Source organism: Branchiostoma floridae, chromosome 2 (assembly GCF_000003815.2).
Source record: "Branchiostoma floridae strain S238N-H82 chromosome 2, Bfl_VNyyK, whole genome shotgun sequence".
Taxonomy (NCBI): domain Eukaryota; kingdom Metazoa; phylum Chordata; class Leptocardii; order Amphioxiformes; family Branchiostomatidae; genus Branchiostoma; species Branchiostoma floridae.
The window spans coordinates 28,660,171-28,672,743 of record NC_049980.1 but is presented as its reverse complement, the minus strand read 5'-3'; the positions used below and the strand labels follow the sequence as shown (position 1 = coordinate 28,672,743).

The window sequence follows — 12,573 nt, the reverse complement described above, 5'->3', positions numbered from 1 at the left end:
ACAAACACTTCTTCTTTCTTCCTGTTGAAGAAGTTCATCAGGCACTTTTAAGTAAGTTGATAGAATAATTCTTCAATCAGTGACTCTTGAAACCACGTAAAAACATGAAACTCCCAGTATTCGATGGCTGCTTAGTACATCTTAATCACGGAATGACATCACGACACTAGTTTCTTTCTCCCATCTTTAAGGGTCTGCATGGAGAGGGGGGGGGACTGACAACGATTTACGCTGAATTCAGAAGACCCCCCTACGTATTACCCTAAATTAAGGAAGAAAATTACGCTAAATTTTGTCGCCTCGCTACGATTTACGTAGATAAGATGGTTTTCTCTACGAATTACAAGATGGTTTTCTCTACGAATTACAGGAAACTAGAGTTCCACGACCCCATACCTTCGCAAATGATTTTATCTTTTACAACTGCTTATCAATTGTGTTTGTCATTAATTATGCAGATAAGGCTCTCATTTGCATAAATTATATAACTTGATCATCTCCTTCACTAAATAAGAGACGTGCGCAATATATGTTAAGAAAGGAGGCTTATGTCACATTTTCTGATAATTTATGCAAATGAGGATCTCATTTGCATAATTGATGTTCAATGATGTTCACCTGTACATAGCTTCCAAATGCTACAAGTAAGAAGTTCCTGTCATTTACCACAATGACATTACAGCATTTTCTCTTTAATTATGCAAATAAGGTCTTTATTTTGCATAATATGTGTCTATCAATATTCTTCTGTTTCTCAGTTACAAATGTCACATGTTGCAATGGACCTATAATGGAACTGGGCGTGTTTACACGATTTCCTCATTAATTATGCAAATTAGATACCAATTTGCATAATCATTATGTCATTATATGAAGCATCACTTAAGCTATCTACATACCAAAAATCATAACAATCCGTTAACCCCTTCTTGAGTTATTCCCTTTCAAAGTCTGACACTAAACCTGCCCTGCAGTTCCAAAACAAGCTGCTAGGGGGCCAAAACCTATACCACTTACTCTCGGCATCAAGACCTGTCTACCACTCAAAAATTATAGCCACAGCATGTTCAGAACTCGAGATATCCAACCCGGAAGTTCCGCTGCAGTACCATAGCAAGCCGCTAGGAGGTCCAAAATCTAATCATTTCTAGGTCTCATCAATACCTACCCACATACCAAATATCAATACAATCCATTCATGCGTTCTTGACTTATGGTGTTTTCCTACAAACATACACACACACACACAAACGCTACCCAAAATATAACCTTCTTGGCGAAGGTAATAAAATAGGCTGCCTACGCCTTCCGTAAAAGAGCATGCAGATCCTCATCTTTAAATGGAGAAAGCTTCGAATAATTTTTTCATTTGATCAATGCATTTCCAGAACTTCCGATTGGTTTCTCGTTTGAGGCCATCCAGATATCTCATCAAATATTTGCTTTCGTCTACCCTTCAACTAAATGGCATTTTTATAAACATGAAAGTTCATCTGTGTTGGTAAACGATATTGAACTGGAACATCTTTATCTTAGTTCTCATCCCATTGTATGTAGCCTCAATTGGTTGCAATTTTATTTGAGGGCTATTTTGGTAGAGCCATGAGTTAAATGGTCATTTCATCATAGTTATGACCGTACATAGTATCAGAGAAGGATCGGACTTCATGAAGACTAGTAAGTGCATTATGTATTTTACTAATGGAGAACCTAAATAACCAACATAAATAAACAAAAAAATGGGTTTAGAACAGGTCCTTACTACGAAGTCTAACCACGTTTCACCTGTTGCTCAAGTCACACTTCTTGCAAGTCACGTGAGCTGAACAGTGGTTATTGTGCTCCGGGGGAGGAGCAGGTGACCGGTCAAAATGTCCACCAGGGATTTACAACCATCAGAGGCTGGGGCGCGCATCCCATCAGAGGCCGGGGGCAATGAACTTTGTACAACTCATTGTTCACTGATCATCAAGTGTAAGGTGACGTCACAGAGGCGATGGTTGGCTCATTCCTCGACAAGGAACTATATTCTTTTCTTTCAGACAGGAAATGTCCATAGCAACGCAACGAACATAAGACAGGGACTGATGTTGGATGGCCCAAACGTTTGCTGATTCCAATTTTTGTGCTGGAAATTACGATTCAACTTTGCTTCAGATTGATAATACAGATGGAATTGCAAACAAAAATACCGTAACGTTATGTCTGTCCCAAGCTCATTTTTGTTGGACTGTTTCACAAAGGATATCCATTTTTTATATAATAATGATATGTTTATTGCAAGTTCTTGCCCGAGGGCTAATTGCAGGTACAAACAACATGTAAAATAAGGAAAAATACAAAGGTGCTAGAAACTACATTCTATGACTATGCTATGCTAGTGTACATTATACTGGTTTTGTTGGGTTAGACTTCTTCTCTTTAGGCAGTGGAAGACGAATTTACCCATTTCTTTTATAATGTGTGGGTTCTTTGATTTTAATAGTAGGATTGATTTTTCATTGTCAGGAATAGTTGGAAAGTAAGCGTGTATTTTGGATACACTCATAAATAGTTGGTTTCTTATATCATCATAAAAAGAACAATTAGTGATAAAATGACTCTCGTCTTCCACAGCATTTGAGGGGCAATATTTACAAATCCTCTCGGACACAGGTAGCTTCATATATCCCCCCTTTTCTATTTCCAGGGGGTGAGCACTAATTCTAATCTTACAGGTAGCGGAACGCTACTCAGAGTCACAAAGTTCGAGATATTTCTCTATACAATATTCGGTTTTAAATTTTCTGTAAAATCTAAGCTTGCCAGTATCGGCAGACAAATTATGGAAGAAAGTTTGAATATACATATCTGAAAACCTTGTCCTTAATAGATTGCATATATGTTGAGGATCATAGTTAGTGCTATCACCATATAATAAGTATGAGTAGCCACAGTGATCGAAGATCTCCTTAACTCGCTGTAATAATAATAATAACTTTATTGCAAAATCATGCCCAAAGGCTTATTGCATTGCAAAGTAACTTAAAGACAGTTGTATACTTGAACAAAAATGAAATGAATCATATGGATACGTTAAAAGGGAAATGGAATCTAATCTAAATCCATGTTTATTCAAACTATCTAGGGGGTTGACTTCTTTTCCATAAGCAGTACTGGTGGAGAGATGAATTGTCCAACATCTTCGTAGATAGATGGGTTTATATAAAGAAATCAAGAAGAGAGCTAGCATCTCCCCATGTCACTGGCGGGCCAATCAAGCTCAAGGATAACATCTCATCTCCGCTCATCCCTCGGGGGGATGACGAATTTTTCCTCCCATGAATTATCGGCGGAGACAGAACCTATAATGTGCCAAGTCCACCCTGAAGCGATCGATGAGAGAAAATGAACCACTCCTGGTGTGATTTACCGTCGGGCTACCGTGATTATAGACATCACATTCCTCCCGAGATAAGCCCAGAACGAACTTCTGAAATGAGAAGATTTTACAACCATTTGTAACCGGCAAGGGGGGTGTGAGGGACCAGATTTACGTCCGTCCGTTCTTCAGTGCCAGATTGATCAAGTCAAACGTCCAGTGATAGATATGTGTGGACCGATCAGGCATGTTGTTGCAATCAAAATGGCTCGTATGTCTTGGAGACGGATTATCTTGGAATCATATCCGGGGCCTCATAAATCTGAATCGTCCTGTCATATCTGTTTTTGTAACAAAAGATTGATGTTTCATCTTATATTTCGTACCTTCAAACAGCTAGAAATTGTCACATCTGGCCAATCTGTATTTCGTTGGTGTCTTGACTCCAAGAATTAGCATCTGAAATTGCAAGATCTTTGTTTGCTTGTTTTGTTTTTTTGTGCAACTCATGACTTAGCTCATGAGGTTTTTAATGAAGAGCACAAGCTATTTTCAAACAGCCAAACATTGTCACAACTGTACTTTCTTTCGTGCCTTGATTCCAAGAAGTAGCATCTGAAATTGCAAGTTCTTTGTTCGCATTTCTTGTTTGTGCACCTCATAACGTAGCACACGAGGCTTCTACTGAAAAGCTCAGTCAAACATTGTCACATCTGGCCAATCTGTAACCTTTGGTCTCTTGACTCCAAGAAATAGCATCTGAAATTGCAATTATATAGTTCTCTGATTGCTTCTTTTGTTCATAGACCTCATGACGTAACACACCAGGTCTCTACTGAAGCGCACAAACTACATATCAGGACAGATCTACTCGCAGTGTGAAGGTGATCAATTTCTTACCGGCTTACGCCAAAGCTTAATAAGAAGGATGATGCTTTTATTTTGTACCATACATTGTCCCATCTGGTCAATCTGTAATTCATTTGGCTCCTTGAATCTACAAAATAGCTTTAAACTATCACAACCATCATTTTCTATAAGTCATTCCCATCCTTTACAATGTATATTTAGATACTGATTGAGCAAGGATACCCAAGGCAAATCTGTAGAGCAAAATGAATGGCCAACAGCTACACACACACGTATATGACAATTATGGTGGGCAGTTCGAGTGAACAAATGAATTGCTGTGACAGTTTCTTTAAATTCTTTACTCATCATCTCAAATTGCAATTATATAGTACAAATTGTTTGTTTGCATTGCCTACCAAGTAAACCGCCTCATAGCTTAATGCACCAGCACATTAGCTGCATATCTGGACAGCTCTATTTGATATACGAAGAATGGTCCCCTTTTGTTTTCGAGAAGTGTGTTTTTATTCTTTATCTTTAAATATGATGGAGTTTGTTTCTCCTTAAACACGGGACCTCCATTTAATGCCCTATGCTAGGGGCGTCCCTAGCCAAAGCCAGGTACTCATTTTCACCTGAGTCAAGTGAAGAAAGACATGTAAAGTCAGCCTTTCTCAAGGGCACAACGGCAATGGCAGGTCAGTAGATTCGAACTCACAACCTCTGTTTCCTGGTCCACAATGACATATCTTGTTGATGTAGAAATTCTAGCCTTTACTTATGACGTGAAACATATGCAAGAGTGTGAGCGTAAGCAGACCATGGGCATCATGCAAACCATAGGCATTGAAAAGGAGGCGAAATATTGGCCGCAATGTACAAATGACTTCCTTTTTCATACATGTATTTTTAGACTCTCTGGTTATATGTAAGCTTAGGGAAAATTCACCCAATTTCCTTGGCTAACACCAACCAACCTTTGGGGAATTAATGTAAGAGATTGAAAATTAATGCAGCATGTTATAGTGAAGGAGTCTTGCAAAGAAGTCATCAATGTCTGCATTAAAGGATTCTTTGCAGACGTGATCAGCTGATATGAAAATTTTGTGAGCAGAATATTTTAATACTGGAGGTTATATCTGATGTACACTACTTGTGTTTGATTATGTTCGCACTGCAGTTGTAGGTGACCTTATAAAAGTCTCAGTCTGTGCTTTTGTCATGCCGATAAGGTTTCGGAAATCAGAGTGTGTGAGACTCATCTCTTATGGCCAATATTCCATTGATCTGTATTCAAAACTGTGTAGTCAATCATCTGATTTTATTTCAATGAGAATGGAATGTGAGATGACATTCCATCTAATTATAAATAATTACTTACATCCTGATACATCAGATTAACTAGCTCTAACTAAATTTCTTCTGGAAGCTTCTACCATATGCATAGCCTAAGATCAAGCTATAATGTTACTTCACCTTCATCCACGGGGTGACCTATATCCGTTGTTTTGAAAATGGGGTATTTAGGGACATCAAGTTGATGGACAGTGGTTTCAAACTGCCATATTTTGAATATATTTTCCAAACTTAAAGAGAGTTTCTGAAACCATATCCAGCTGCTTGAGTAATTGCCATATCTCATTACCTGAATGTCTAACCTCTATTGACATAGATTGAAACATGATCAAATCGATAGTTGACACCATGAAGATAATATTGCAGAGGGGACACTTAAAGGCAAGAATGATATTGTAACTGTAATGCATGTCTAAGGTGCTAAAAAAAACCTACAGTACTGTACACTAAATAGTCTATCATATATATACAAAATAATGCTTCACTGTAATTTCTCATACATGTGGTTTATACAAAGGAATGTATCCTTGGAGAGTCAATTTGGTATCATTTCCACCCAGAAACAGACTCAATCAGTCGTCCTCCATTGGTAAGTGCAGTCGTAGCAACTAGGAATCTGTACCCTGCATAGAGGCAAAAACAGAAACAAGTCACACATATATACAAATATATATATATATGTATATAACGTTATACATATACATAGACATTCTGAGGTTGCAAGAGAATAATGATAGCATTACACAAAACACTACATGCATCAAAATTAATCATGAGAGAGAGAGAGAGAACTGGTTTATTTATTGAACGCACACGAAGTCATGTACAAGCAGGTAGTCCGGAGACTAAATTGCCTCGTACTAAGTATACAAACAAGAGAGTATAATGGAAATTCCTGCCTATGTGCAATAATCAAATTATAATAATCGCAATTCGCACTCAGCTGTACAATTTAAAAGTGTGGATCTACACACACATAGTATATATATATATATATATCAGTAATAATCATAATTTGTATATACAGTGACAGCTTAAAGTCAGTGCAAAAGTAGTTGGAAAGTCAGATACTGTAATAGCTGCATGTTCAAGGTTAAATCGAGTAATCAAAGGGAAGTCTTAATATAATATATTACAGATTACGCATCAAGGTGTACACATAACAACACTTGTCAAGAAATGATGAAGCAATTTCATGAAGTTTACAAATTCAGAACGTGCACAAATAATTGTGGATTAATACAGACTATCATTAGATACAGATTTTCAGACTCTGCAAACCTACCTTTTTGCTTCCCCAGAAATCTGAGTGCAGAAACTTCCGTATAACTGCAGCCACCAAGGAAGTACACCAACACTATCTTGTCTGAGTCTGGGTTAGAGCCACTTGCCTTTCCTATAGAAGGCAAAATAAAGTCCAATATATCATTGTGAATGACTATTTCGAATTAACCACAAACAAAAGATATCTGTTCGCAGGCTTATGTATATGTGACCTCTTTGTTACCATTGCCATATCGGTGTCTATACATACAACATCAAATCATCAGTGACAAGACCTCTACTTGATATCTGATTCAGTTGCCATTTTCCTACCTTTTGCTGATTTTGCCTTGAGATGAACGAAGTTGTCTCCAGGTAGGAGTTTAGCTATGTCTTCAACACCTGTCCAGCCTTCTCTCTGTAACACCTGTGATATACACATACACACATAGGTAAAGAATTTATTTTTTTAGTCATCATTTTTCACCAGTTACACATGATGATGACTCACACACCAGCCATGCACACACACACGCACCACACTCATCCATGCACGTATGCACACACACAAACACGAAGAACAATTCACAGAGGCAACAAGTGCTATTCATCATCTACAATAATATATTTCACACAATAGAATACACACTACACAGTACAATGGGACTATAAAAAGGGAGGACAACAAATTCAATCAAATGGGCCTATGGATGATATATTACATAAAGGTCATTTAGAAACAAATTACTCAATGTAAGGGTTATTTAGAAAACACATAATTCAATCTGTAGATCATTTTGAGGATAAAGAATCCAATGCAAATCTCATCTAGCATCAGCAATCAAATTAGTACAAATGCAGTTTTGATCTAAAGAACAAAAAATCAGTGCAAAGTAGGGTCACTGCCAATGGCAATATCATAAGGATTTATCATGAGTAATGACTTAGTCCAGCATATTTGCTGGCTATATGAAAAAGGGAAAACATCAAGTCATTTGATTTAAATAAAAGGGCACAGGACTCAACAAATATCCAATATCTAAGCAAACTTTATCTTTTTTAAACACGCCAATAAGCATGAACCAAGTCTTGAGGGCATACATGTATGTCCATGGCACCCCTATGCAAAATTTCAAACCATTTGCTTGAAGTACCAGAGCACAGGAGGCCGAAATATATATTTTCAATATACAAATGATAAATTTATCAAGTGAACATTGGTATGCAGTTAGCATTGAACTTGAGATGTGAGTGTTAGTCAGCATCAGAAGGAGGGACATTGCATTCCAAATGTAATTTGTCACCAGGTTAAGTTTTTACTGTGTGGAGAGATAATGCAAATGTTATTCAATACAATACAAGACACAGTGATTATAAAGTGCATGATTCAAAATTAGACAGGATTGTGTGTGGGACTGTAATTTAGAACCATTGTGATCCTAATTTAATATGATCCCATGAAAACATGTGATTCAGCACCAGGGACAGGGATAGTGGTATAAATGTTTTCAGCACTAGCAACAGTGATACTAATGTGAATATAATTGAGCCCCCAGGAAAGTCATGTTCACATGAATGTCATTCAGCCAAATAGCTGGTGACAGCACCAGGGACACGTGGCATCAACCTCAATTTTGTTCCATAACTAAAATGTGTGTGTAACTGTCATTTAGCACCAGGGACAGTGACATCAACCTCAGCCTAGTTCCATAAAAAAATAAATCATGTGTGTCTGCTACTGTCATTCAGCACCAGGGACAGTGACAACAGCATCAACCTGGTTCCATAACTAAAACATGTGTCTGAAGCTGTCATTCTGCACCTGAGACAGTGACATCAACATCAATTTGTGCCATAACTAAAACATGTATCTGCGACTGTCATTCAGCATCAAGGACAGTGACATCAACCTCAACCTGGTTCCATAACTAAGACATGTGTCTGAAACTGTCATTCTGCACCAGAGACAGTGACATCAACCTCAATTTTGTTCCTTAACTAAAACGTGTGTCTGCAACTGTCATTTAGCACCAGGGACAGTGACATCAACCTCAACCTGGTTCCATAAATAAGACATGTGTCTGAAACTGTCATTCTGCACCAGAGACAGTGACATCAACCTCAATTTTGTTCCTTAACTAAAACGTGTGTCTGCAACTGTCATTTAGCACCAGGGACAGTACCATCAACCTCAACCTGGCTCCATAACTAAAACATGTATCTGCGACTGTCATTCTGTACCTGAGTCAGTGACATCAACCTCAATTTTGTTCCTTAACTAAAACATGTGTCTGCAACTGTCATTCAGCATCAGGGACAGTGACAACAGCATCAACCTGATTCCATACCTAAAACATGTGTCTGAAACTGTCATTCAGCACTAGAGACAGTGACAACAGCCTCAACCTGGTTCCATAACTTGAACGTGTGTCTGCTACTGTCATTCAGAACCAGGGACAGTGACAACAACATGAACTTGATTCAATATCTGGGGAAATTAATGTTCTTGTGTAAAGGACTGTAGGACTATCCACTAATTACACACAATGCCACCACATTATGACTATGATTCTGTAGCAAGTCACAAGACTGACAGCAACAACAGAAGATTATTGTTTCCATATTTAGGAATATAGGGGGATCTTATCACCTGTTCAATGAGTTTGCAGCTCAGAGGTGCATAAGCTCCACTGAAGACATACGCCATGTCGTTGGGGTTCCTCAGTTCAAAGTTCTCCGCAGACTTGGGTATCTGTATGGAGTAAACATTATAGGGACATCACTTGCATTTTGCATCGAACCAATGACGCTGGAGGAAGAAGGTTCAGGTGAAACCTCTGAAGTTTTTTAATCTAATTCTCCTTTTTTTTCCTTAAGAGACAAATATCTAAAATATACAAAGCTTCCATCTTACAAACAGGGCACTGCATGTTTGACAGTTGGCTTTTTTTATTCCTTTTCTAACAATACTTCATGTTTTCTCCTCTTCGAAAAGATCCTGCATTTTCGTCAAAAATGTGGCATTTCTAGTTCTTACCAGAAGATAGAAGGGTCATTCATTCTGTGAACAAGGTTGATGGACTTTATCCAAAAATCTAGACAGGTAAGTCCCTATAGTATTAATTACAGCGTTGAATTTAAAGTGTTGGCATTTTTTCATAATGTATTGTACAGGTGAACTATCATGAACTTAGTTCTTACCAGATTGAGCTTCCTGCTGACCGCCCGGAACTGGCTCTTCTTGGGCAGCTGGAGTTGGAGCTGCAGCGATGCCATGCCGTCCGTCAGCTTGGCAGCCATCTTGTCCGCCAGTTTGTTCGCCGTCGCATCCTGTGCCTGCTGCTCCACGAATAGCCCCAGTTTCTTCAGGTTGTGCAGCGTGAGGAGGTGTTCCGTCCCGTAACTCTGCGATGATGTAAAAAACAGCATTTTTAACCTTCACTCCACTTCCTTGATAGCACTAGTAGGTAAACTATATCTGTTTGCTTTCCAAAATATTGTATTTAGGGATAGTCGACAGACAGTGGCATTGAAAATATTGCAATTTGAAAGCACCATCGGTTTCTTGAAATCCCTACAAAAAACTGTTTTCAAAACAATGGATATGGTTTATCTCGTGGATAAAGGTGAACTAGCGTTAATATCAGGAGCCATGAATTTTAACACCCTTTGATTCAACATTTTTAGCACTTATCACTGAGGTACAAAAATGTATTAAGTTACTTGAATGTTACTTGAATGATAACTGCCATTTATACACATGAAGAACTCATAATGTAACGCTAGTTCACCTTTATCTGCAGGGTATCCTATATCCATTGTTTCTAACAACTGGTTTATTTAGGGATATCAAGTCAATGGACAGTGCTTTTAAATTACAATATTCTCAGAATTCTTGACTGATACCCCTTCTTTTTACTGATGCACCTGGTCATCAGTAAAAATGATATAGGTTATCCAGATTAAGGTGAACCAGCATAATGTGACAAATATAGGTCACATAATTGCTGACAATAGCAAACTCAATACCAGTCATAAAAAAGGTAATTATTACAAATTATGACAACAAAAATCATTGACATGCGTATGTTAAGTCACTACATCAAACAGTCACACCATTTTCACATTTTTTCTTCTCTAAACCAGCACCACAGATGTAAAACAGCAGCACACTTGGGATTTACAACAACCAAACGGGTGAGGGATTCATGGTTTGACCTCTTACCTGCAGAAACTGGGTTTTCAAAGATTTGTAGTCCTTGGACGGGAGACCTGCAACGATCAAAAAATAGCCGGCATCACTAAATCAATATCTAATCCAATAACAAACACAGAGTACAAAGGAAATGAGGCAGCGGTGCCCTAGTTTGGCAGGATCGGAGCAGCCCAACATCTGTTTCCATAACACGGTCGTTTCTCTTGCTGCCAGAGCACTTGAAACCATCAGCAAATTTCACTAACACCTCATTCATCATGAACAATATAAACTCTTGATCAGCTCAGGAGCTGGACATTGTGATTAAGTGTTATCCTTGTGATTTTTTATGGAAGCTAAAAACATAGATGATAAATAGACTGCACAGAGGTTACTCTAGTTTGGTGGTAGGAAGTTCAACCCAGGTGAAAAAGTCTCCTACCTCCTTGTGTGGAAGAGAGCATACACAGCAGTCTCAGGACCTCTGTACGGCTGTGCTGTGATGGGAAATTGACAAAGACTGTAAGGGTTTGCCTGACATGATTCGATTCTTATTAACCTCTCTACCATAAGACATTTCCTATGGTCTATAATGAGATTTGAGCAAAAACAACCATACCAAAATTATATCAGCCCAATTCTCATTGGCATGCAACTTTAGCACACTTTAAATAACTCACTCCTCTTTATTCAATAACAAGAAAAACAAATTAGAAAATGAATGAATAAAGACAATAATATGATAAAATAAACACCCACCTAAGAAATTTGCAGACGAATTTTGATAATTAGCATTACAGCAAGTCAAACATATGAGGAACTAATTTGAACTTATTATCCGAATCACAATTTGCAGGGAGCAGAAACATTTTAAGGCCTACAAATAATGGCGCTGTGTCTTATTACCATTGCTTTAGTCACTGTGGTAATCATAATTCAAGGGCACTTATTGTCAATTTATGAAGTACCTGTCTGTTGATGGACTCTTCAATGAAGTTAATGCACTCTCTCACATCAACACCCTCCAATAAACCTGTGACAAGATAAAAAAATACATAGAGTAAATTATACACATTGTGTCTGTGTGGTGTGCATATTTATTTCCAGTAGAATATCTAGTTGATCTTGTCTTGTGTTAAGGTTTCTAAGTGTGACAGGTCGTTCAGTGCAATATAACCAGCTGCTGCTGCGCCGTGTGCCTGCAAAGCTGTTGTGTTACGCCGAAGGGCGGTTATCCCAGCTATATAGATACAGATAGATACATAATTAAGGTCCCGTTCAAACATTTTGGCTTAGATAAATTTATGCGAAAGATGTTATTTTTTGCTTTGACTAAACATTATGCAGCCTAGTTATCAAACTGGTTCAGACTTTACCTGAGGCAAAATGATGTCTATTGCAAGTCATACTGACTTGAAATATTTGCACATTGTCAAGTGTGAACGGGGACAAATGTGGGTTCATAAAATGTTGCGACTAGAAATGTATTTTAGGTCGTAAATGATTCTGTAGATTTTCTACAAGGCCACATATTGACTTTGTGACT

The 12,573-nt window shown here is 38.0% G+C and overlaps 1 protein-coding gene across 1 annotated transcript in view; it reads right to left on the bottom strand.

Moving 5' to 3' along the window:
* Nucleotides 1-5,513: 5,513 nt before the first annotated feature.
* Nucleotides 5,514-12,573, bottom strand: part of LOC118410356 (vacuolar protein sorting-associated protein 33B-like) — a 31,914-nt gene continuing 24,854 nt past the window's right edge. The window contains exons 15-22 of the mRNA XM_035812039.1: nucleotides 11,996-12,060; nucleotides 11,470-11,524; nucleotides 11,058-11,104; nucleotides 10,034-10,237; nucleotides 9,483-9,584; nucleotides 7,166-7,259; nucleotides 6,855-6,965; nucleotides 5,514-6,192 (exon numbers count right to left, since the gene is read on the bottom strand). Of these exons, the coding sequence (XP_035667932.1) occupies nucleotides 6,116-6,192; nucleotides 6,855-6,965; nucleotides 7,166-7,259; nucleotides 9,483-9,584; nucleotides 10,034-10,237; nucleotides 11,058-11,104; nucleotides 11,470-11,524; nucleotides 11,996-12,060 (755 nt within the window). The 3' untranslated portion in view covers nucleotides 5,514-6,115. The remainder of the gene's footprint in view (nucleotides 6,193-6,854; nucleotides 6,966-7,165; nucleotides 7,260-9,482; nucleotides 9,585-10,033; nucleotides 10,238-11,057; nucleotides 11,105-11,469; nucleotides 11,525-11,995; nucleotides 12,061-12,573) is intronic.